Below are 27,375 nucleotides of genomic sequence, written 5' to 3' on the forward strand. Positions count from 1 at the left end.
TAACAATTTTGCCGCTGGCAAAAATTGATCATTTCAAGCGTCATTTCACGTAGATGATAGATATGTTTGTGTTTTCTGTGGGGAATGGAATATTGAAATGAGATTTTGTAGAAAGGGAGGATGCACGTAACTTGTGCAAAAGACAATATAAGAAGTCTACAACTTGGGATGTCCGCATGTTAACGGCATTAGAAAAAAAAAACACAGTAACACACTACAGAAAAAGTGAAACACATTGATTAGACAACAAAAAAATAGATGATAGATTCACTTATACCATAATAAGGTATTGAAATGCTTTCGTTAGAAAATTATACTGTGCAAATACGACAAAAGCAAAATCGATTATATATTTATAAATTGTTGAATACCCTTTACATAAGTGTAGCAGCAAAAATGGCTCAAAAGTTGCTTTAAGTCACAGGTTCAATTCCGCTTTCTTGCATTTTTGAATCCTCTGCCACTGCTTGAGTCTGGCATTTAAATATAAACAAGAGGGTCAACGAGTAGCGAGATTCTTCTTCTCAATTAACTCGCAATGCAATGCTGAGATCTTAGCTTCCTTTTTGAGTTATTAAAACAACACATTTGACTTCTGTACATTGCATGTTTACTTACATGACCTTACAGATCTATACTTATATTTTGAAGCCCAGAACAAGTAGTGCATGAAGTTTAACGTACTGAGTATACACATTAGCCAGTAGAACCTCTCCAAATGGTAGTGATTCAAGTTTCCACCAGAGAGCCATGGTTTGTGCTTTGAATTTCCTGTCACACTATTTACTATCGATACTATCGCCGAGCTGAGGTAGTAGCCTATGGCTAAAGAAGCCCATGATAGAGATGTTGCCAATGATCTCATACTAACCGGCGCTTCTGAGAAGCAGAATTCGAGTAGTCCAGCTAGAACGAAAAGATCGGCTGATCCAAGAAACAGGTACTGAAACGCGATCCAGAAGAAAGTTATGGGCAATGGCTTGGCAGAGTCGAGGAGGCCTGAGTCCGTAACTACACTTTTGCGCTTGATTTCAACAAGAGCTGCGATTGCCATGGCCACAATGGAGAGGAACAATCCGATACCAATGCGTTGGAGGTGAGATATGCCCATTTCTGTTTTGGTTACTCTACGAGCGAATGGGATGATGAAATGGTCGTAAACTGGTGCTAGGATCATCATGAATACGACGGGGAAAATGGGGAGTGAAGCCGGTGGGACTTTTAAAGAGCCGACCTTTGTGTTCATTGTGGCTGCTTGCTGGACTGAGAATGTAGACAGTTGAGCAAGGCAGCAGTTGAGCATGATGGTGCAGGCAAAAATAGGGAGGATTTTCATCACAATCTTGACTTCTTCTACTTGTTGTACTGAGCATTCTAGTGCACCACAAGCGGGTGTATCTGAAACAGCCCGATTAAGAAAGCTAAGACTTGTCGATGGAGTCTCAATTGGTTCTACATCTTTGCTTTTTGAATCTTGGCCACCTTCCTTGCCGGTGCGAATTGGAGGAGAAGGGCTTGAAGCCATACTTGCTATCGCACTAGTTGAGTTTCTTGATGCACAAGAATTTAGCAAGGCCGCAATTAGAACCTACGAATAAAAATCATCATTTTAGTCACTTAGAAAATATATGAATCAAAGAGCACTTTTGTATCAGAGGCAGATTCAGGATTTGAAATCTATGCATGGATTTAACCTTAAGGTTCTTAACATGAACATATTATATTTTTAAAGTTATGAGTTCATATTTACTATTTGTTGTAATTATAGTGGATATTTATACATAAATTTATGCTATGATATCTTAATGCTACATCCGCCCTGCATATAATATGAATTAGATTATGAAAGATTGAGGTTTTGCGAAACTATATACCTTGCTGATTGTTGTAAGAGGGCTTCCACAAGGTATCTTATTCCTATAGAATGGCGAACCAGCGAGGAAGACTGGGATCGACAAAAATATGGCCAAAGTGGAAATCCCAAATCCCCATTGCCAACCCTTATTGTCTTCCACCCAAACCACAAATGTTACAGCAATGAGAGCTCCAAAGGAGAGGCAGAACACAAAGTAATTGAAGAAAGTTGATCTTTGCTTTCTTCCTTGTGGGGTTGCTTCATCAAATTGTTCTGCACCGTGGGGTGGCAACGATCCCTTTATACCTCCTACACCTAATGCTACTAGGTAGAGCCCTATGAACAACATTGCAGCTTGTGTACCATGAACTTGTTTACACGGCACGTTGGGTGCTGCATGCAGGTCGCATGTTGGTGGCTTCAACGACGTAGAACGAGCCTGTATGGTGAGTACCACTAGCCCCTGTTTCGAAGCAAAGTTTTCAGGAACTATTCAAAAACTATCAATCAAATCATTGTTAAGAAGAATGAAATATGATGCATGAATTATGCGTCTACAATTTTATAATTTAAAACGTTTAGCTTTCTTGTCAAGATGCTGAAATAAAATGCAATGATTTTTTTCTTTCTTTAAATTTATCATGATTTGGTCAATTGACCTGCATATAAGCAATTCACCTTACAGAATTCATTGTTAAACAGGTCTACGTTCTATACCTAAACAAGACTCTATTAAGTACTACAACGTATAATGTGCAACGTACACCTTAATAGCACTTTTAATTTTCTTGTGGGAATATTCAGGGCAGGATAGTGAACGTTAAATGTTAATATTACTAAAACTCAAGTAGGACTAGTCTAGGAAAAGAATGACCCTAAATGAGTTCAAAGTTCACACATTAAAAAGTGAAGAAAAAGTTTCTCTGGCTGTCACTGGAATAAAGAGACAATCTCCTCCTTTAAGTCCACTTTTGACATTCCAAATTGTAGAACTAACCATACAAATTAAATCTATCAAAGTTATTTAATAAGTACCTAGCAACAGTGGAATCTTTAGAATTAACACTATAAAAAAAGAAAAAGGAAAAGAGTTTTATGAGAAAAATTTATATAGTAATGACCAAAATATGTTGACATGGCATGCAAGAAAGACAATTAGGACTCCAAACAAATAGGCTCTGGCCATTAAAAAACAAATCTAAGTTATTTTACTACGCATTTCTACTTTTAATAGGTGTATAATCAAGCATTGATAAGTTGCTGTAGTGGCATTTTCCCTTTTGCCAAATGAATATAAAATGTTTTCTGCGGGCATTTTCTCATAATGGAAAGTTCATGTCTATTTAAAGAAATAGATAGCACTGCCACATTACTAAAAACCAAACACCTGTTGCATTAGCCTTCTAAAAGTTACTATTTTTTAATCACCACTGATGGTTAATATTCCCATAGGCTAACCATAAAAAGCAAAACCCTAATGCCATATGCCACTTGACATACCATTTATGCAAAAACTTTCCTATTTTAAAAAAACAAAACTTGTTTTTTATGTATATTTTATCTTTTGGTACAGTCTTGGAAAACTTTTTTTCTAAAATAAACAGGCTTAGTTGTTTAAGAAAAAATTAATGATTAATTTATGATATTTCTTGTACTTGCAATCCACGTCATAGAGTGAACATAACAAAATTGGGTATTAATTGCCACTAAACAAGCCACCAAAAAGGAAAGTGTCAATCCAAAACCTGGGGTGGCCCTACCACCATTAACACCATAGGTTAACAAAGTTATAGGACGACAGCAACAAATCCAAAGTCACACAACAGAACAAGAAAGGAAAAAAAAAAATCCAACAAAGTTTGTATGCGAAGAGACAAAATTTAGAATTTAAAATTAATGAATTCAAAGTTCTGAGTTCTTAAAATACTTGTTCAAGACTTAGTATTATGCTACTGTCCAGGGTTTCTTAACGCATGGATATGGTTTATAGTGAAAATAATGGATTCAACTGAACCCGCTCTCAACACGCTAGGTATGCGTGTATAGGTAAGAAGAAAACGACAACGTAAAATGTGAAAACCTAAGATGCCAATATGACATGCCAAGAGTCTCAACTTCTCGAATTTACATATATTATATATATGAAGCGACAGGAAATGAAGCATCTGCCATGGCTGATGAGATGCTATTAATTACTGGTTTGACAGTTTGAGGCAAACAATCGTCGTGTACCCTTAGACAAACAACTTGAATGCTAACAATATATGCTACTTAACAAACAATATTGTTACATTACTTTTCCTACGGAAATTTTAGATGTTATATTTATATGTTTTTTGTCTTTTTCCTAATTGCCCCTCATCTAATTCCAGCAAATCCTTATCCCAAGCTCCAGCAAGTTAACGTAAATTCTTGATAACATCTGATGAATTCACATAATCTGTGGTTGAAATTTACCGCTTATAATCTGAACAAAAAGATATTACAATTTTATTAATATACTTAGGGGTTGTTTGGTTGGAAAGAAGTTATCCCAGGATTAACTATCCCGGGATTAGTTATTCCACTCTTTTATGGGGATAAAAAAAACTACAATCCCGGGATAACTAATCCCGGGATTAATTATACCGCAAGTTTATCCCAACTAATCGGGATAAACTCTTCTTAAATTTAATCCCGAAATTAATTATTCATTATCCTTCCTACCAAACGATCCCTTTACTCTCCTATCTTCACCTTCCCCACTATTCATATGTCATCATATACTGGCGGAGTCAGAAATTCCACTAAGGGTAAGGGGTGTCATAATATAAATAATTAAACACACTAAGAAGTTAAGTAAAGTCAACATATAGTATATATGCATAAAAATAAAATTTTGACACAATTACACAACGTAATTTTCCGGTGAAGGGTTATCAGTTGACACCCCTTAACCTAAGATGACTCCGCTATTGAATTCACATCCAATCAAGAAAAATGACTACATGTAAATATTTTTCTTAGTCTATTGTCACAACATATACACAGTAACTAACGTAAAGTGCGGGAGAAAAAAGTAAGTACTTAAATACAAACGAAAAAAGGTTTGTGTGAGTGTATGTTTTGATGTGAAAAAAGGTTTGTGTGAGTGTATGTTTTGATGTGAAAAAAGGCTTATTTTGGGTATGGGTCCCTGGAAATTGCAACACCCTAACTAATACGCTGCATGAATGATATGGCGAGAAGGGGGGGGGGGGGGGATTCCTTCCACTAAAATATTGTATCTAAAAATCAATTTTTAATTTGTAAAAATTAGACGACAAATCTTTTCATCCTATAAACTGTGTTTTCCACGATGCCACAACTTTTATTTCACCAAATCGAATCATATCAAGTAGTTTCTTTTCTAAGTCATGGCTCGTGGGATTTCTTTTTGAATTTTTTTTAAAGAATAAGAATGACAAAGGAAAAGCTAAGCTCCATTATGGGGTTAATATTAATTTTCCTAATTTCTTCGTTAATAAGTTTGATGGATGGGACTATGAGGAAAAAGAAAAAGAAAAAGAAGCAGACAGAGAAGATAAAAAGAAAAAAAGCAACCAATTCCTGTGTATCTTTTTAGTCATACTAACAAAACTTTTATCGCTGGAATCGAACAACTTGCTCATTTGCAAGTTGCTTGCCCTATTGCAATTTTAAAACTGATCATTCACTATTTTTAGGATGCCATTCTTAATTACTAGTATAGACTATCTCACTATTATGCTCGGGTTTGAGTCAGAGGCGGATCAAGAATTTCTAGAGGATGGGTGTACTATTGTGAAGAGGTGGATCTAGAATATATATTGACGGATTTGACTTTTGTCTCNATATATATATATATATATATATATATATATATATATATATATATATATATATATATATATATACGTGCACCCAATAATAATTGCATCATAGGATCAGCTTTTGAGCATGGGTGCACGCACATATATTTAAGTAATTTTGAAGAAATATAACATTATTATATATAATTTAGGATGAGGAACATGGGTTCACGTGAACCCACATCTCTTGACCTAGATACGCCTTTGGTTAGAATCTGCGGACTGTGAATGAATTCTTTTTGGTAGACATCGCTTCTTCTTTAATGGGCTTTATGTGGCGCGAACTCGACTAGTCGGAACTTCAATACGGCACCAGATACCGGGTGAGGAAAAAAAACTATTGCACTATGCAAATCTTTATTGTATATATGAAAATTCACTCAACAAAAAAAGAATTAGGAGGAAGTAATAGAAGAGGGAGTATTGTGAAAGAACATAGGAGTAAAAAGACATAGTCATTCTTTACTTCAAAAGTAATTTGACTTTTTCCCATTTTTTTCTTCTGAAAGTACGACTACTATCATTATAACGGTTCAAGTAGTTAAAAAATGAAAATACACTAATAATACAAGTAAAAAGGAAGATTCTCAAAAAATATAATACTACAAGACAAAAGAGAGTGAATGGGGTGCATAAAAAGTGTGGCTACGTTACTGCCTTTGATCACATTTCCCAACTCTCTTTAATTCAATATTGGCTAAAAATGCCATAGTTTCGGCTCATTTTACGCCTCACTAAATTAAAATCCACGTGCGTGCAGTTCAGTCAGTTATAAATATAAACATTATTTTACCCCATAGTAGTATTACTTTTAAGTAGGTTACATAAATCATTTCACCTCACATATTACTTAAATATGTAAATATTTTTTACACGATCAGTAAAACAAAGAAAGAAGAGTAGAACGGCGATGAACATATAGATGAAAGAAAAGACAAAATAGAAATAGAAATGAAAATTTACCAGAAATTCGATGATTGCACTGATGAGATAGATGAAATAAGTAGTGCAGAAGGCATCAGATAAGAATCCACCAAGTAGTGCCAGTAGAAATGCTGTGCCCATAAAATTGGTCACAGAATTTGCTGATTTTGACGGTGAAAAATGCATATATTCGGACAAGTAGAGCACCAAATTGCTTGCATTTGCCAGATATGCCAAATTCTCCAGCACCTCCACAACTGTAATTTTTCATTTCAAGAAAATTCACAAATCAAAATTTCAAACATGCAAGAAAGGATGAAAAAGGACATGAAAGTGTGCAAAGGCATCCCGTGCACAGGGGCGGATTTAGGGGCGGAAGGGGTTCACCCGAATCCCAGAAAAATTATACTGTATATATAAGGAATATATTTTTTAATTCTAAATATTAAGTTTTGAATCCCCTTGACATAGTCCAAAAGTGTAGCTTAGTGGTCAAAGGGGTTCAAAACGTTTGAAAAGTCCCACTAGCTACAATCATTTTTTACTTTTTTCTTTTTGAATTCCCTTGGCGGAGATTCTGCCTCCACCACTGACCGTGCAAAGTCCAAAAAAGAGCTGGACATATAACCTATACGGAAACAACTTGACCGTCGTTCCAAGACTCCTCTTATTTCAAACATGCAAGAATGAAGGAATATCACTTTCTCAAAACCCCATATAAAATTTCCAGAAAATAAGGAGTTTAGGCATAAGAAAATGACTTTTTTACCTAAGACAAAGGAGGCAGGAAGTAAACCACCATGTTTCTTAGTAAGAGCAGGCCTATTTTTCCAATCAACATAGCCATCCCAAGTGCTTGATTGGGTTTGGCTCTCTGTTTCCTGCAACACAAAACAGAGTGATGAATATATTGAAAGGCAAAAAAATACGGTTAAAGGAAAAGAGAGGAGAAAAAGAGAAAGAAAGAAGAACCCACCATTTATTTTTTTCTTGAATTCCTATTAGCTTTAATCTCAAGTTGGATTTTAGGGGTTTAAGTTGAGAGTTAAAAAGAGTGGAGGGATCTCTATAGAATACAGAGGAATGAGATGGAAAAGAAGGTTATGTAAGGTGGGGCTATTTAAAGAGTTGAAGAGAATGGTTTGGGAAAAAGCAAAGGCTAAAGGTCCTCCTCCTATAGGAGAATTTCAAGAATTTCCATTTTTTTTTTCTTTTTCTTTTCAAAATAACAATTTATTTATTTATTTATTTATGACACAATTCCTCTTTGGTACTCTAGCTTTTCTTCCCTTCCCTTTTTCACCGGGAATGAAAAGAAGAGAGATGGATATGATGTTAGAATAAGGATTTGATTGGTTATAGAATAAGGATTCGGTTGGTTTGGTTTGAGGGATGAGATAAATAATCATGGTATAGAATTTGGTATGCTTTATTCGATGTTTGATTTGTATTTGAATTATGTATAACTAATCTTGGTATAATCTGATACACTAGTTGATGTCATGTTTTATACCCAATATAACATGGAACAGTAATACATGAATTAATTAATACACAAATTAAACACCAAAAGACAGAATTACCCTTAATCTTTTCATCAACCCATCATCAATGTCCTCTCAATTTTATTAAGTTTAAAACATATACCTGATCTCTAGTCCTAAAAAGGATAAAAGGTCGCTGCAAATAAAATCTGATCTAAAAGTTCGGAGTCGAATCTCACAAAGAACTAAGATTTTATAACTATTCAATATCACTAAGAAGACAAGCTCGAACAATTCCTAAATTATAAAGATTGCGATTCTTATTTTAAACTAATTAACAAGCAACTATTAAAAGCAGTAAAATTCTCAACTAACCAGATTAAGGGTTGGAGATAAGATTTGAAAGGTCTAGGGTTATGATTTCCTCAATCGTCGGAATCCTCCTCGCTACGTCTCATATAAATTCGTCTATGTATTCTCTACCGATCGTGAGTACTTCGGGTGTCGTAGTTCTCTTCTGAGCAACTACCACAATCTACTAGACAAACTCTTCCGAACTACGCTAGCTAGCACTAATTCACCACTCACTAAGATCGCACCAAGGTTTCTTTATTCCTAATCCCACCTTTAAACCCTCCGTATTGATTCCTCGCATACATTAGGAGTGATGTTGTTCAACAACTACCTAAATATGTACCATTTTCCAAGCAATACAGACTAAATAGGCACAGTCAATTGAGAGCTCTTCAAACAACTGAAATAAGCACATAGTTGAACAAGTAGAGAAATTCAAAGGCTCAATTATATAAAAACGTAGCAAGAATTCATCCTCCAAAAGATTCCATCAAAACCCTAGATAAGATATTAGTTATTCATGCTAGTATGTAAAAATACAATACCAGAATTCATAACAATGTAAAAATAGGAAGAAAAAGGAAAAAACGTGAAGTTAAATTCTTCTCCTTGCTCCAAACGTGTTCTTGCCTCCCTGGAGTCTTCTCTCTCTCCAAAGTAGTGTCTCCTCAACAAAGCACGTTTTAGGATGTATTTATAGCGACTAGGGTTTCTATGGAGCGAATTTTTCTTCTCCTAATTCGGATTGGAAAAGCTGATTTTTTCTGCTCCGGTCCCGGTCTAGCGAAGTGAACCTCGCTTCGCTGTCCGGGATTTTTTTGGTTTCTTCTGCTCCGATCCCGTTTTGGCGAAATGAACCTCGCTTCGCTGTTCCGGACTTTTCTCTTTAGCTCTTTTTTCACCAATTTTTCTTCTATTTGATCCTTTCCGCATAAGTTTGTTCCTACACATAAGAAACACGTAATAAGCATATTTTCACTTCAAAAGCGGTGTGAACTCCCGCAACACACATAAGAATTAACACAGAAACACACTCAAAACATACACTTTTCATCCTTTATCAATATTCGTATATTAAATTTATCCTATATATTCTAATTTATATATAGCACAAAGAACTAAAGATTATAAAAAATATTTTTTGCAATATAATCTATCCATTATTAATTATTGCATTACTAATCTATGCATTAAAAAATATTAAATATTTTTTGCAATATAATCTATGCATTATTAATTTTTATATATATATATATATATATATATATATATATATATATTATATATATATATATATTACAATTTCTGCATAACTTACTTGTTTATCAAATGACCCCTAAAGTTTAACTATATATTTTTTTGTGATTTCTCGCCCGGTGTCAGTATTTTCCTTCCTTCCACCTTCTTTTTCTTTTTCCTCCTTCCTTACACATATAGTATTAAATTTTATCCTATATATTCTGTTTTTAGTACAAAGAATTAAACATTATAAAAAAAATTTGCAATATAATCTATACATTATTAGTTATTGCATGACTAATAGATGTATTACAATTTTTGCATAACTTATTCCTTATCAAATGACCCCTAAAGTTTAACTACATATTTTTTTGTGATTTCTTGCCCGGTGTTCGATACTTTTATTGGAGCCCGATCAAATCCGAGACCGTATTTTCCTTCCTTCCACCTTCTTTTTCTTTTTCCTTTGTACGTTTTTCTTTAATTGTGTTGTTTGTGTTGGAGGGCTGAAATGAGTCAATACCTACCTTCTAGTTAGTGGCAATCGAACTCTCTCTATCCTCCAAAATTGAGTTATATCTTATCGTAGATATAACACCGAAAGTACATTTGTTTAGATTTGTAGGTTTTACTTACAAAAGAAAAGAGAAGAGGATCTTATACTATATCTTTCACTCACTTGACTTGCCAATTTCATTAGACTTAAGACCTTCGGGATTTTGGAATAGTCTAGAGTACACACACACACATATATATATATATATATATATATATATATCATTGCTTTGAGAGAATTCATGGCAGATAACCATGTTTCTACTAGGCAGCGTATCGAATGATCGAGAACGAACCTTTTTTGGATATATGATCCAAGTCAGAGTACTTAGAATTTCAGAAAAAAATTATATTGTCTAATGAAAAACTACTTTTACGTTTGTTTCATAGAGTATTTTTTATTGAAAATTCCTTGTTCCTTTTTGTGTGAATTTCCTTCCGTTATTCTTAGGACCACAGAAATAAGTATATATTTAACTCATTCTTTTCGAATCTTAACCTCAAAATATATAAGAATGCTTTCTAGAAAAATCAGTAACAAGTGGAAGGTCAAAATAAAACTTTTCAAAGTATTCTCTTAGTGCGTCGTGGGTGGTGAACTGTGGTGGTCATAACCAATAAACCACCCAAGTGGTCCAACCAAATAGAGGGTTATAAGCCTCGCCGATTTTGTATTTGAGCCAAATAGAATTGAATTGTGTTGTGTTGTGTTTGTTGTCTTTTTCTTTTCTTGTTTTCTTTGAGAATCTTTGGATAATATATTAAACACTTATGTTTGTTAACTACTTATAATCATAGGTTTTCGTTCGAGCATAGAAATGAAGTCAGCTTTGGTAGAGAACAGTTTATCCCTAAGGTGCGATTTTCCGATGCGAATTCAAATTAGTCGAGTCTTAAAAACGAATATCGATGACCGAATAGGAAAAAAAAGGGTTTTTTTCACTTTTAGCCTTTTTTACATTCAGTAGCCGAAAAATTATAAATTTTTTTTATAATTTTTGTATATAACATACAGAATGTATATATATAGAAAAAATATAAAAAAATATACTTTTTTCGACTGTTATTTTGAGAAAGGTTATTGATCACGTCCAACTATGCGTTATAATAAGGACTAAGCAGTCGTTACAAAAATAATCCAGTTCAAGAGTCCGGAGTCGAATCCCACAGGGAACTAACCTATTGCTACAACTTTTTGTATCGCTAATGATAAGTTCAGACAACTTTCAGATTCTAATATTTGATTTGAGAATTAACAGAAATTATTTAACGAAGAAAAAATGACAATAAAAACTATCAACGAGCAAGAATGAAGTTGAATTCAAGGATAAAAGGATCTAGGGTTTACTATTTCCCCAATTGTCGGATTAATCTCGCCGTAACACTCTCTAAAGATGATGAGTTCTTGTTTACCGTAATTATCTCGATCAATTACGTTAATTTACTAGAAGTATTCTCTCGAACTACTCTAGTTGACAATTCATACAACTCATAAATATCGCCCAAAGCTTCATTATCTCTAATCCCGCTTTTAAATACAAGTAATTAATCTCTCAATTTACTCGAAAGTGGCGTTGTTCAACAACAATCTAATCAAGTATTCTTTCTCAAGCAACATACGATATAACTAGACACGATTAATCAAGGGCCCTTCAATTAATCACAAGAAACATATAGTTGAACAATTAAAGAGTAATATCGGCTCAATCATATCAAAACACAATCAAGACTTCATCCAACAATTGATTCCATCAACCCTAGATGACGGGTTTAGCTACTCATAACTGTGTAAATAATCATAGTAATATCTAGAAGCATTAAACTACAAGTAAAAGGAAAGCGGAGAGAAAAACTCGAGTGATTCGTGATGCCAAAGTATTCCGTAGCCTCTTGCCTCTCTAATGATGTCTTACCCTTCAAAAACTAACTTTTAGGGGGTATTTATAGGGTAAGGGCCGAATTTACATGTCCAATACTAAAGAGGAATTAAACTTCTTTTCGATGGCATTGTTGGCGCCTTGCACTGCCTGTAGCACTATCGTTTCGGTGCAAGAAACTGTCTGTAGCACTGAATTTTTGCCGCAAGGCACTGTCTATGGAATTGAATTTTCGGCGCAAGGCACTGTCTGTAGCACTAAATTTTTGGCGCGAGGCACTGCCTATGGCACTGAATTTTCGTTGTCTTGCACGTCTTCTTTGATTGCTCCATTTTGTAGCCCAGAGATACCATTTCATGCAATTTTACTTTCAATTCATGTCCAAGCATTCCTACACATGAAATAAGCTCTATTAAGTGCAATTGTCGCACAAATTAGCATCTAAACAACAAGCAAGAAGGGTAAATAACGTCAAAATATATGGAATTATCGCACGACATCAACACCCTACACTTAAATGTTGCTCGCCCCCGAGTCAACCAACTAAACATTCCTCATCACGGACCCAACAAGCCACACATTTATAACACACTACACCTATGGCCATGGTTGATAGCAACAATTAAGCTCTAGCATATGTTGTCAAAATACCCTTCCATACTTATGCCCACTTTCAAAATATCCAATACAGGAACAACATGATTTTAACAATCCTAGCCTCGAAAACTAACACAATGTCACAATGCACCCAAAGGCTTGAATACTTAATCTAACAGAGAGGTCTAATAATGTCACCTATCCTTTGTGAATCCATGTGCCCTCACAATAAAACAAAGAGTAATTACTCCACACATCCAAATCACATGATTGAATATAGTTTAAGGACTCACACATAAATCACTCACTCTCTCAAAGAAGTCACATGCACGCAAAAGATACCATAAGCTTGCCCACTATATAAATCTCTACTAATATAGACCTGCTTGGTCTGAAATCAACTAGGACTTATTATGGTTGTAATGGGGCTAAGGGACGGGTAGGATATATTTGGGATATAGTGGCTAATCCTCCTAACCACTTTAACACATCACGTATTCAATTTTTAAGCGCAATTGCTTTAATCCACTTCAATCATCACAAGATAGTTCACCCCAAATTATTATTCCTTCTTCTTTACACACTACTTCATATCACATCCACTAGCAAAAATAAAAAAACCTTCTTCTTCTTCTTCTTCTTCTTCTTCTTCTTCTTCTTCTTCTTCTTCTTGTATTTTTGCCTTGCCGCTAGTGGATTTCCATTTAAAGCACATTTGCACATTTCTTCCTTCTATTGGTTCCACTCAAAAGTTACCCCAAGTTTCCTCATTACTTCTTTCTAGCGCTCTCTTTGCAATTCAAGTGCTTTAAGAGGTATACGGATCAAGATGATTTAATTAAGAACAAAAGGGGATAGGCTTGTAATGCGGGTGCCAAGAGAAAGGCTTATAGGCTCAAAAGGGTAACTAGGGATGACTTTATTTGTGATAGTCAACAAAACTCAAAAAGATCAAAGAATGCCTAACATCACTTCTCAAGCCGTGCAACACCTAGGATTTCGATTCAATTCACATTCCGGAGAAGTTCTAGGCTCAAGTGCAATGACATGGACTATGCAAAGAACTCACTTCACACCTGCCACATGACTCCCTAAGGACGGTTTCATTCGGACTCTCAATCAAACAAGTATTCACAAAGCCACGAGATATATTAAGCATAAAGCACAAAATGAACCCAGTCAAGCAAACGAGACATAAGAGTCATAACACATGCTATTCATTTTTACCAAGGCACCATCATGTATTTAAAATCCAGGAAATGTGAAACACATGCCAAAACCTAAGTATGCCATCATCAAACAAGTCAAAAGGTGCACATCACATAAGTTCTTCTCCTTTATTTCCTACATACTACTCTAAAAGTTAAAAAAAAAAATTAGTCTATTACCCAGTTCAAGTTACATCCCATGGAAAAGAACCGAGGTACAAAGAAAAACCATGGGGGATTATTACTACCTAAGGAAAAGAAGAAAAGAATAATATATATATATATATATATATATTGTATTTTTCCATTTCTATATTTTTTTTATGTTTTGTTTAGACTTTAATCCCTCAAGAAAACTATCTAAGAGATCCATCGTCGGAAAAAGTTCATTATTATTATTATTATTATTATTATTATTATTATTATTATTATTATTATTATTATTATATTTTTCATTTTTTTTATTTTTTCTATTTTATTCGATAATAAAACAAAAAGACCAAGCAGGATAAAAAATAAAAACTACTGCACTACTCAATACTATTCTAGAGTATCCTAAACTAATAAAACAAGAAGCTAACAATAAAGAAAATAAGAAGCTAGAATTTAAAAATATGAGAAGCTAGAAATTAAAAATATAAGAAGCTAATATGCTTACTAATCCATTCCTACTATGCACAATGAGAGTTACCCACCCCACACTTAAACACATGCAGTGTCCTCAGTGCATAATTAAAGTGAAAAGGGTGAATAAGAACTCCCAAATCAATCCTCGAGACGATGGCCCTCATCGAAGAAGGCCCGGTCAGCCTCCTCCCAATAATCAACATCATCACCCAGATCCTCACCAGTGGCATCAACTGTTGGATCAACCTGCTCCTCGTCGCCCTATACTGAATGCTCTAGAGTGTTGATATCTTCTTCTGGTGGCACCCCCTGATCTGCAGCTAAACAAACAATCATTGCGCCAGTAGGTTGAGCGAGAACCGCTCAGTCAACTGAGTCCTCTCCTCTGAAGTAGCGGGCCTACCTCCAATCCTCAACTACAAATCCATCATCCCATACAAGTGAGGCAAGACACTCTCATCGCGATCCTGACGCTCCGATGTAGTCAATGTCGTATCATCTTCGTCATCTAGCCAACGGATAATAGTAATGTCGGTAGCTCGAGATGTGGGAGGAAGCAACATGTCAAACTGGGGCTCCTCATCTACCTGCTCTTTACGCAAGTATTGCGTAAGCATATTCACAAAGAATATCCTATTAAGCTTGCCCTTTCTAGATTTTGCCATCTGACTACATATCAATTGGCCCACATTCACCGGCCACCATTTCATCAAGAAATACACTTGACATACTCTTTTTCGAACAACAACAGAATCATGCTCATACGGAAGTAGTCTCGCATTCACCAAGCACAACCATACTTTAGCAATTTTCGTAAACTTCACTTTAGGCAAAGAAGTACGGGTGTTGTATCTCTTGTCCCGTGTCCACACAACATTCGAATTAACACCACATAGTGTGTGCCTATTATTTCTGTAAGTAGGCCGGTCAATAAAGTCACACAACGGATTACATGGGACATCAGGGGCATCCACAAATCTACATAATGCAGTTGCCGAAATATCAATCAACCTCCCACGAATAGGTACCAATTTCTCCTTATCCTCAATGTTCCACCCGGCACAGAATTCACGCATTAAGCTTAAGTTTGCTTCTCCCGGATTTTTAAATACAAAACCCAATCCTAGTTCATGTACTTTTTCCCAAATCTTAGGGTAACGGGACTTCAATTTGTGCTCATCAACTGCAAAATCAGGGAGATATGAGTCTGTGCGACACTTCCTATAAAATGCTCTCCCATATGGGGGCACACTCTTGATGCCATACTCACGAGTTGCTCTCTCTTGAGGTTGTGCCCCGGTAAAAGAAGAAGCTACTTGCTTTCCTTTACCACTATGACTACCAGACGTAGCCTCAACTCTAGTCCTTTTCTTTGGCGGTGGGCCTGACGAGGTATCCTTATCCTTTGATGGTGCCTTGGACTTAGCCGGTGCCTTAGAACTCGCTGTTGGACGACCCATTTTGCATGTACCTGTCAACCATACCAATTGTCAATGGAAGTAAACAAAAACTATCAAAAAAATAGGTCGGAGTGACCCCACACTTAAAGCTCTAAGATATGCCAATCACTTTAAACCATAGGCTATTTAGACTTCACCTTCATCAAGTAAGTGTATTAGCATCGAAATCTCGGTACTATACATAGCCTGTATGTCATTGAAAACACACTTTATCAATCCACCCCGACTCCGTAGAGTTACCCCACACTTAGGTTTTCATATAATCATGCTCACCTAACACCAAACAGTTAATCACAGAGACTCGGGCTCTAATTGGGACTAAAATTGCCAATGAGGCAATTTATCGAACACCTTGTATGCATTATTTGTGTGTGAGATTCTTTGTGGGTGAAGGATTGCTCCACCCTCCCAAATCGGCTTGGGAGTCGAGTGTGAAACACTCGTTACAACAATCACAAGATATCCTATGGGGTATTTGTGGTTGGGAAATTTGTAGCACAATTACACCATTGTTGCACCTTGTAAAACATATTTCCCACAAACTAGAATTTACAAGAAAAAGAGTACATATGAGAGTGAGAAAGAGAACAAAATCATACTGGGAATGAGGAAGAGCGGGCGAGGCAGTGAGGTGGTCTTTGAGAAAGAGAGACGGACTTTGAAATCGCTTGTCTCTTTAGAAACGGGATAGTAGAGCTAGGCGTTAGGCAGAGGTGTTGCTTTCTTTGTGTTTTAGAAGTTGGGGCGTGGGGGTTGGGTTTTAATGTTGTTGTTATTTCAATTGGGTTGGGGTGGGCTAAATAAATAAAAATTAAAGACATACCTGGGCCTTGGCGCGAGGCATTGTGGGCTGCGACAAAGGCCTTACGCGAGGCGCCATCAGGCGCGGTGGCCTTAGCGCGTTGGACAGTGTGAGGAGTGATAGGAGGCGCTGAAATTTCAGAGTGGGGCGGGGACTGGGGCGGTGTTTGGCCATTGCCTCGCTAGGCAACGTGAGTCATTCAAAACTTACCATTTGGACTTTGCCTCGTGATGGATCGATGTTTTCTTGTTCGTTTTGCAACCTTTTAGCTTCTTTAGGACACCCAAGCACATCTTCCTTCCACGTAGCTCCACAACCTATCAAAACACTTCAAATTCACACCAAACTCACTTGTTAGTCCGCATCAATATTAAATAAAAACAAAAACTAAAACTAAACTAACTCTACGCTATGAATTGGGTTGCCTTCCTTTGAGCGCCTTAGTTAACGTCATGACATGAAGAATACAACACGAGCATTGGTTGCCTCCTAAGAAACGCCTGATTTAACGTTGCGGCACGACGCAGGGTTTTAGGATTACACTTTGCTCACATATTGGGGCTCTTCCAAGTACATCACATCTTTCTCCTCTTTTTCTTCAATCATTCCAAGGTAGTGTTTCAACCTTTGCCCATTCACTTTAAACCTATTCGTCCCATCTTCAGACTCAATCTCTACCGCTCCACTTGGGAACACCTACACAACTCTAAATGGTCCTGACCGTTTTGACTTTAGCTTACCTGGAAATAATCTCAATCTCGAATTGTATAACAACACTAGATCTCCAGGTTTGAAGTTCCTATCTAGAATGTGCTTATCATGCATCATCTTCATCCTTTTTTTGTAAAATCTCGTACTCTCGAATGCTTGGAACCGGAATTCCTCGAGTTCATGTAGCTCTGTAACTCTACTTGTGCCCGCGATTTCCATATTCAAATTCAACTGCCGCAGTGCCCATAAGGCTTTATGCTCAATTTCCACCGGAGGATGGCATGCTTTTCCAAACACCAACTTGTACGGAGACATACCAATTGGAGTTTTAAATGTTATGCGGTAAGCCCATAAAGCATCATCCAACTTCCTTGCCCAATCAGTCCGAGTCGCATTCACTGTCTTGGTCATGACACTTTTGATTTCCCTGTTGGAAACTTCCACTTGCCCGCTCGTTTGCCGGTGGTAAGGTGTGGCAACCTTATGGCGAACTCCATACTTTTCTAACAGCTTTGCGAACGCTCTATTGCAAAAATGGGTTCCACCAGCACTGATTATAGCTCTCGAAGTTCCAAACCGTGTGAAAATAATTTTTCTTAGAAATCCTATCACTCCCTTGGCATCATTTGTTGGAAGAGCCACCGCTTCAACTCATTTGGAGACATAGTCAACTGCTACCAATATGTAGTTGCTACCAAACGAGCTGATAAATGGTCCCATAAAATTAATCCCCCACACGTCAAACACTTCCACCTCTTGAATTGTACTCATCGGCATCTCGTGGCGGCGAGATATGTTGCCACTCCTTTGGCACTCATCATAACTTTTTGCCCAGGCATGGACATCCTTGAATAAAGTCAGAGAATACAAACCCGAATGCAATACCTTCGCAGCTGTTCGAATTCCTCCAAAGTGCTCACCATATGGTAAAGCGTTGCAAACCTGCAAAATAGAAGATTGATCTTTCTCGGGGATACACCTCCGGATCATGTTATCCACATATATTTTAAAAAGTAAAGGTTCATCACAGTAATAAGATCGATAATCACGAAAGAACTTTTTCTTTTGAATGGAAGAGAGTTCATAAGGTACAATACCACTAGCCAAATAGTTAGCAATATCAGCATACCAAGGCGTATCCTCTATTGCCACTGCTAGTGATTGTTCATCCGGGAATGTATCTATTATATCTTCAACCTCTACTTTCTTTTCATCTCCCTCCAACCTTCAAAGGTGATTTGCCACTTGGTTTTCCGTTCCTTTCCTATCGCGGATCTCCAAATCAAATTCTTGAAACAAAAGAACCCAACAGCTTTAGCGTGGCTTTGACTCCTTCTTTGCTATCAAGTACCTAAGTGTTGCATGGTCAGTATAAATAATCACTTTTGAACCAATCTCTTTCTCGGTCACGGTATAATTGAGTTGTGCACCGGTTAGCGTTCTGCTTGCATAATAATTGGGTGCACCATTTTGTCCTTTCGCTGCCCCAAAATTGCTCTTATAGCATAGTCACTCGCATCACACATGAACTCAAATGGCCGCTCCTAGTCGGGTGCAACGAGGATTGATGCAGTCACCAGTCTTTTCTCCAGCTCCTCAAATTCTAACATGCAATCATCAGAAAACACAAAGGGCTGATCCTTTTCAAGCAGTTTACATAAGGGGTTAGCAATTTTAGAGAAATCCTTTATAAATCGCCTGTAGAAATTTGCGTGCCCAAGGAAACTTCTTACTGCCTTGACCAAAGTAGGCGGTGGCAACTTATCAATCACGTCAACCTTAGCATGGTCGATATCAGTACCCTTACTTGACACTCGAAGTCCTAAAACTATACCTTCTTGTACCACAAAATGACACTTCTCCCAGTTCAGCAACGGGTTTGTCTCCACACACCTTTTCAAAACTCTTCTCAAATTGTGAAAATAGTCTTCGAATGAATTTCCCACCACTGAGAAATCATCCATAAAGACTTCCATAATATCTTCAACCATATTAGTGAAAATGGCTAACATACACCTCTAAAAGGTGGCTGGTGCACTGCATAGGCCAAATCGCATTCTCCGAAAGGCAAAGACGCCATGCGAACAAGTAAATGACGTTTTCTCTCTATCCTCAAGGGCTACTGTAATCAGATTGTACCCCGAATATCCATCCAAAAAGCAGAAGTAAGACCTCTCTGCCAATCTATCCAATATTTGGTCAATGAATGGCAGGGGAAAGTGGTCTTTCTAGGTGGCAGTGTTCAGTTTTCTGTAATCCATGCAAATTCGCCAACCCGTGACTGTACGAGTAGAGATCAACTCATTATTCTCATTTTGTACAATAGTCATACCACCTTTCTTCGGAACACATTGGACTGGGCTTACCCAGACGCTATCTAAGATGAGAAAAATGAGGCCTGCACCAGCCACTTAATCACTTCCTTCTTCACCACTTCTAAGAGAATTTGTGCATGCAAAAGGCCGGGCTGATACCCTTTATATCTGCCATGGTCCAACCAATAGCTGTCTTACGTTACTACAACACCTGTAGGAGTTGTTCTACCTGCACAGCTAATAAAACGGATGAGATAATAACATGTAAAGTAGAGTTGGGCCCTAAGAAAACATACCTGAGGTGAGCTGGAAGCGATTTCAGGTCCAACTGTGGTGGCTCCTCTATTGATGGCTTCGTAGGTGGTGTTTCTCTTTCTTCTAAATGTAGTGGCTCGAACTGGGGTTCCCTTTTCTAGAACCCATGACCTTTGAGAGCCATGACCCGCTCTGCCAACTCTTCACCATCCACATCTTCCAAATTCATCAAGCAAACTTCTAACGGGTCTCTGACATTAAGAGACGCATCCTCCTCTTGTAGTATCACATCAACTGCCTCCACTAGCGAACAATTTGCAAATTCGATGGGCCTCCTCATAGACTGTTGAATATTGAATATTATTTCTTCATTATTCAACCACATTTTCAACTCTCCAGTCTCACAATCAGTCAACGCTCTTCGAGTGGCTAAGAAAGGCCTTCGCAAAATTATGGATATTTCTTCATGAAACTGGTATTCAAGAATCACAAAATCGGCAGGAAATACAAAATTCCCCACTTGGACGAGCACATCATCCAGAATTTATGTCGGCCTTTTCACTATGCAATCAGCCAGTTGTAGCAACATTGAGGTCGGTCTAGTTTTGCCATGCTTAACTTTGTGTAGATTGCTAAGGGCATCAAGTTAATACTAGCTCCCAAGTCACACAATGCTATAGCAAAAGCATAACTTCCAATTGTGCATGTGATAGTGAAACTACCGGGATCAGACAATTTTTGAGCCATAGGTCGGGTCACTACCGCACTACAAGTTTGAGTCAGAGTTATAGTGGACAGGTCCTAGAACTCAAACTTTCCAGACACCAGATCCTGTATCATTTTTCGCATAGCCTAGCATTTTCCTCAAAGCATCCATCAGCGGAATATTCAATTGAATTTGTCTGAGCATTTCCATGAATTTCCTGTATTGATCATCTTTCTTTTGCTTTGCCAACCTTTGAGGGAATGGTGTTGGAATCAGCTTATGTCCACTGCTCTGTGTCTTTTCCTGATTAGACGTCTTTTCCACTACCTGTTCTGGGAGCTGTTCAATTTCCTTTTCTTTTCCTTTGTCAGTCTCCTTTGCAGCCTCTTTTTCTTTGTTTAGATACTCTTGGGCTGGCTGCACTCTTACTTCTGTTAGCTCATTTGACTCATCTACCTTAATTGGCACTGACACAAGTATCTCAGTTGGTCGTCTTTCGCGAGCAATTTCTTGCTCTAGATCAAGATCTCTACCATTTCTTTGACTCACCGCCATAAGCTGCTTTGGAACGTGCTCTCTTGGATTGCCATGTGTGTCCGCAGGTAACGTCCCTTGGGGATGATTATTCAGAGACATCGATATCTGCCCTAGTTGAATCTCAATGCCTTTGGTAGCTGAGTCGTGTGGTACTACCTTTTCTTGCATCTGGTGGAACTTTTCTTCCATTTTCCCGCTGGACCCAATGAGTTGTTGCAGCATTCCTTTAATTTCAAACAACCCATCATCTTGTCGCACTATCTGTTGCAATTGAGGTTGTTGATAAGCTAGTTGTTGATTCTGCTGATTGTACCCTTGTTGCCTTTCATGAGGCATAACCTGACCCTGTCGCCGTGTAGCTCCAGGATTGTTATTGTTGTTATTATTATTATTATTATTATTATTATTATTATTATTATTATTATTATTATTATATTGCTGATGTGTGATCGCAGCCAACTCCACACTACTAATAAGTAGCAAGAGAGGGTCGCAATAGCTTTTACCCGATTTTGGGTCGGGATCGAATCCATAGAGAGCTAGAATTGGAATCGAGTATCTATCTAGTTTAGGATTGCGTATGTGTTCTTAATTGGTCTTCTATTCATTTTTGGTTTTTCTTTATATTCTACTACGATCAATCTACAAATTATAATTGCAACTAAATTAGACTAAGAGTAAATTGCTACATGCTGTATCTAATGGTTTAAAAAGGCACTAGGGTAGTGACTTTCACCTAGGTGGCTAATTGACGGGTAATTGCATCCAAGGCACGATTGACATGATTGGGGAAATATGTTATAACCGTTGCTCAATACTACCCACTCTACACCTCTCGGTAGAAAGAGTGGTTTTGCCCAATTGACTCTCTCAAGACCAATTAGGTATGCATATTTTCCCAAGCAACTAGGGTTCAAGTCGGGTATTACTCTCTCGAGGTTTAACCCTTTAATTGGGACTTCAAATCTCTTGAGTCCATCCCAATTCCTTGTTGAGTCAATTTTGGAGACTTAGGCTCTCTTTCTCAAGAAGAGCCCAAGTCAACTTAGCACAAACTAGTGTTTGCAACCACTAATTCATAAATTAAACTATAAAATTAACCCAAATAACAAACAACCATAGTCAATCTAACCTTAAATCATAACACCCATCAATTACCCACACAAGGGTTGAGCCACAACCCTAGCTAATGGGTCTAGCTACTCATGCTTGAAGAGAAAATCAGAGAAATAGATGAAGAGAAAGACATATTAATTAATTACTAATGTAAATACAAAGATTCAACGATTAAAGCTCAGTAAAAACACCAAAATGGCTAAGAAAAGTCTTCTCACGAGCGCAACTACTGTATTACAACGTCAGATGCCCTAAAAATGGAAAAAGAATCTATTTATACTAAGCTGGAAAAACTGGACAAAATTGCCCCTACGGGATCAGTGCGGACCGCATAAAATGGTGTGCGGCCGCACTAGGCTCTTGAACTTGAAATTTCGACTCTCTGAACCCGGGCTTCGCGGTCTGCACAGAATGGCCTGCGGCCGCGGAGGCTTCTTGCGCGGTCCGCACAAAGTTGACCGCGGACCGTACAGGCTTGAATCTTTCCACTTGGCATCTCTCTGAACCTTGCCTCTGCGGACCGCACAGAATGGTAGTGCAGCCGCGGAGGTCCGACACGGACTGCACAAAATTTAGTGCGGCGGATTGCTTCGAAGCCTAAAATGCTGAGTCTTTAAACCTCTCTAGTGCGGACCGCACAAAGTGTAGTACGGCCGCACTAGGCCTATTTTTCCTGAGTTTGTCTTGTCTTTTGGTACTTGTGCAGGTTTCACTCCTTTTGAGCTGATCTTTGACATCTTGTCACTTTGTTGATCAAACCTGCAATCAAGCACAACTTATGAGACTTTTGGGACTATTTTGTATGAATTTATAATCAAAGCATAAGCACAAAGGGGTATAAAATGCGTCAAAATCCCTAGTTATCAACTCCCCCAAACTTAAGCTTTTGCTTGTCCTCAAGCAAACAAAATAAGACCCACCCCTTAAGGGAAAATCCAAGAAATTTTCAGCTGTCCTAAAGCAACCTCAACTAGCATCAATAGGGACTAACAATTGCCCTCAATACAAATGAATCATAAACAACATTTAACCTTTGAAAAACCATGGATCAAGTGCGACACAAGAGCATCAAGAGTTGACTCAACACATCAAAGAACTCTTTCAATTACTTTGGTCATTGTGGAACCCAAACTCACACATCCTCAACTCTCCCTAAGCAAACCTCACCTTTAGAATATTGGCACACAAAACGAGGTTATTAGAAATTCACTCATCTCTCTCAAGGAAATGTCACAAGTCCGGCTCTAAGTACCATATGCTTGCCCCTTATGTAAGTATCCACTAATGTAAGCTTCATTCGACTCAAGATCATATAGGGCTTTTGTGGAGTCATTGTGAAGGCTTTTGGTTTAGGGTAGGACAAGTTTTTGTTCAAGTGGGTTCCATCTTCCCTTAAGCACTTCTTTTGATTCATTTGGCACAATTTCACTTGACTCTTTGAGTCATTTCACTTCTTTCTAAGGGGTTAGAGAGACACATTGTCACTCTTTCTTATGCATTTCAAACCTTTTCTCCTTTTTCAAATTTCCACACCTTTCTTTCTTTGCTTTTCTTGAATCCCTTTGTAGTCTTTTTTACCTTTTTGTCTTTTTGCTTTTCTTGAATCCATTTGTAGTCTTTTGCACCTTTTTGTCTTTTTGCTTTTCTTTCTTTTTCATTGCCTTTCCTTTTCTTCACTTTTGTGCCTTTTTACCACTTTGTTGCAATCCTCGTCTCTCCTCCCAAAACTTATACCTTTGCCATGTGCTAAAGGAAAGATTTGGGTGCCAAGAGAGGGTATCTTTTTAGAACGGGTATAGGCTTGTATCATGGTTCTTGAAAGAAAAAGGTCTAAGGCTCAAAAGGAGCACTAGGGATCTTATCATTGGTAGGCTATGGAATTGTTCAATCTATCATTTGGATCAAGGAGAGCCTATAATCACGTCTCAAGTCAAAATTCACTTAGGATTTCGCCTCAACAAACATTCAGGGCAAGTCCTAGACCATTGGCTCGGGACTTGGACTCGCAATTCAATTACTCACCACACAAGCTAAGGGATTGCTAAAGACATAGAGTCGGGGGCCCACAATGGTCCAGAAAAACCACTTGATGAACATCGGTCAACACAAGAGTCTCAAGGTCACGACTTTCACCATCCTAAACACAACAATTTGTTTTTGACCATAAGATCAAAGGCAAATGTGCTAGGCCCAAGTGAAGCTTTGCTTGAGGTACCCTTAACTACAAACTACTAAAAACAAAAAGAAAAACGGACTCAAACCCTTAAGAAGTTTGTCACGCCATCTATCATTGGGAAGAGCCACCCGGTTCACACAACATTCCACCTTTGAAAAGAACCGTGGCATTAAGAAAACCAAAGGTTTATTGAAAACTCCGAAAACAAAAAGCTACGAATCACAAATAAGAAGCTAAGAAGCTAAAAAGGAAATTTTTTGCAGAAAATAGAATAAATATATACAAGAGGGGATTTGAATATACAATAGACGGGAAGAATACATACAATGAAATGTAACTTTATATACAGACCAAAATGTGAAAAGTCAAGAAAGCATTAAAATATCAATATATACAGTCATCCACAAAAATGTAGGGCTCACCCCCTCAAATGAAAGCTGGCATTGTCCCCAATGCCAACTAGTCTAAATAAGCACCAAAAATATAGAAAAAGAATATAGAAGACTCCCTAATCCGTGTCTGTCTGCATAGGATCATGGGGGTCCCTGGGTCCTCTGTGCGCTCGGGAACCTCAGACTGGTTCCCGGTGGTCTGCTCTGTTGCTACTGGGACCTGGGCCTGACCTGGACAGGCTCTGGAACTGGTACATCCTGTGGCTGGCTGGAGGAAGCCTCCGGTGGGTCTGCCAACTGGATGATGGCATCATCTGCTCTAGGAATCTTCCTCCTCTTCGGAGGCCTCAGGGTCTGCTCCGGCTGTGGATGAGCTGCTGGGACTGGAACATCAACCAACAGGTCCAAAGGCAGGTGGTCTGCCTTCAGTCTATCAACATCTGCCCGCAGCTCCTTCACGGAATCCTTGGAGGCCCGTGTCTTCCGCAGCTTCTTATGCTCCTTAGCAAGCTCCTTGAGAGCCTTGCTGTGCGAATCGACTGCCTTGGCCAATGCATCCTGAGCGGTGAGGATTTTCTTCTAGTTCTCAAGTATCTCCTTCAAAGCATCCTCTATCGACTGTGGGACCTGTGCTGGCTGAGGTGCCGACTGAGTCGCTACAGTAACAGTCAATATGGACAACTTGGATGAGGCAGTCTGCATCCAGTTATTTATACTCAGCAGGGCCTGGCTCAGCCGGTGGGCAGTGATGGGATGGGTCCGGGTAGATGGGATCTCCGGGCCTGCTGATGTGGAAGGGCCAGGAGGAATGTCAGTAGAAGTGGAGGTAGGCTCAGCAGGGACCTCTACCACAACTGGCTCTTCAGACTGGCCGGTTGGGGCAGAAGTAGGGGCTTTGTAGTTCTTGTCCCTGGGGTTGTCATTCCCCTTCAAGCTATCCCAGGAGAACGGGGCTGTCGCCTTGACCTTGACGTCGTAGGGCTTCTTGTCCACCTCCAAGTCCCAAAAGTACATAGTGAGGGTGCTAGGGAAAGGGTAGTTCCGGTCATGCTCTGCTCCCACTAGCGAGATAATGCGGGACATCACATTCCCCACATTTATGAGGTATCCTGCCATAATCGAAGCAACCAATACAGGCCGGTGGAGAGGAAAGGTCTGGTCATGTGTAGTAGGATCCAACCGGCTGCAAACAAACGTCTCCCAACTCCTCGCCTCAAAGTTTAAGGTCCTCCGCAATATTTTGACCCCAGCAGTCAAACACTCAGGAACGGTACCTGGGATTGCCAGGTACTGAGCTAACCATGGACGGACCTCCTCGCCCATCTCCAACTTTGCCATGTATAAAGTTTCATCCTCCTCATTGAAAGTATTCGTTGAGGTATTTCCCTACAAACAACACTGTCTTATTACGAACCTTGGTCACTTTTGAGCCCTTTTGGATGTGGGCTACATTGCAATAGAACTCTTTGACCATGTGTTCGTTGGTGTCCACACAGTCATCTAAGAAGTGCTCCCAACCCACTCTAGTTCTGAACTGTCTCTGCACGTCAGGGTTGTGGGGTAATATATCTCTGTCAATGAAACTACGCTTCGGTATCAACTTTCTCACCGGCCACCACTCTCTAAACTTGTGGCACGCCACCTGGCTCACAAACCTATCCTCTCATACATCAGGCTTTCTAGTTCGGGCAATGCCTCCCACCTGAGGCTCACCACCTTCAGCTATCTCCTCATCCCCTTGTACCTCCTCCTCACCTCCGTCTGCACTCTCCCCAGATAATGAAGCTGTGGGGGAGGTGGAGTATTCACCACTGCCGGCTGCTGAGCCCTCAGACGACTCAGTGGGAACATGCTCTGGTGCTTGGGCAGTGGGTGATGGTCGAGGGGTATTTCTTAGCCTGAATCTCTCCAGCCAGTCTTCAACATATTCTGGCACGGAGTGTGAAGAAATTTCCCTTGATGGTTGATACTCACTCCCCGAGGAATGGGAAGCAGCTCTGTCTGCAGCTTTGATTATTTTTCTGGTCTTTTTTATGTTTTCCCGAGCTTGGGGAGTGAGTTTTATCATCTTCTTCTTCCCTCCCCGGGAGGGTTCTCCTTTTCCCGGTTGTTTTGAGCCTTTTCCTTGTTGTCTCACCATTATCTGCAAACATCATTCAATGTATTTGTTAGTATCAATCAAGGCAGTTCAAGTTATTGCAGCAAAATAAATTGCAGAACAGTGTCGTAGCGTTGCAGACAGTTGCAGAAATTGCCCAGTGCAGACCGCACAAAATCGTAGTGCGGCCGCACAGGGACCATCGCGGACCGCAGAGA

The 27,375-nt window shown here is 38.7% G+C and overlaps 2 protein-coding genes across 2 annotated transcripts; both read right to left on the bottom strand.

Moving 5' to 3' along the window:
- Positions 326-7,794, bottom strand: LOC109235400 (protein NRT1/ PTR FAMILY 4.6-like). Its single transcript, XM_019401490.1, has 5 exons — positions 7,625-7,794; positions 7,418-7,529; positions 6,688-6,905; positions 1,875-2,318; positions 326-1,588 (listed from the first exon to the last, which is right to left on the bottom strand). Exons 1-5 carry the CDS (start codon positions 7,625-7,627, stop codon positions 611-613), a joined length of 1,755 nt encoding a protein of 584 aa, XP_019257035.1. The 5' UTR covers positions 7,628-7,794; the 3' UTR covers positions 326-610.
- Positions 20,290-21,711, bottom strand: LOC109235946. The gene is made up of 3 exons (XM_019402190.1): positions 21,089-21,711; positions 20,742-20,898; positions 20,290-20,604 (listed from the first exon to the last, which is right to left on the bottom strand). The coding sequence occupies exons 1-3, from the start codon at positions 21,709-21,711 to the stop codon at positions 20,290-20,292; spliced, it is 1,095 nt and encodes a 364-aa protein (XP_019257735.1).

This window comes from Nicotiana attenuata, chromosome 12 (assembly GCF_001879085.1).
Source record: "Nicotiana attenuata strain UT chromosome 12, NIATTr2, whole genome shotgun sequence".
NCBI classification, from domain to species: domain Eukaryota; kingdom Viridiplantae; phylum Streptophyta; class Magnoliopsida; order Solanales; family Solanaceae; genus Nicotiana; species Nicotiana attenuata.

Coding starts and splice junctions, on each gene's coding strand:
- LOC109235400 (XM_019401490.1), bottom strand. Junction 6,906..7,417: donor TCCTGCCTCCTTTGTCTTAG/GTAAAAAAGTCA, acceptor GAAAAATTACAG/TTGTGGAGGTGCTGGAGAAT. Junction 1,589..1,874: donor CTCTTACAACAATCAGCAAG/GTATATAGTTTC, acceptor TTTTATTCGTAG/GTTCTAATTGCGGCCTTGCT.
- LOC109235946 (XM_019402190.1), bottom strand. CDS start 21,711: ATGCCTCATGAAAGGCAACAAGGGTACAATCAGCAGAATCAACAACTA. Junction 20,899..21,088: donor CCAACACCATTCCCTCAAAG/GTTGGCAAAGCA, acceptor TCAAACTTGTAG/TGCGGTAGTGACCCGACCTA. Junction 20,605..20,741: donor TCTACACAAAGTTAAGCATG/GCAAAACTAGAC, acceptor CTTGAATACCAG/TTTCATGAAGAAATATCCAT.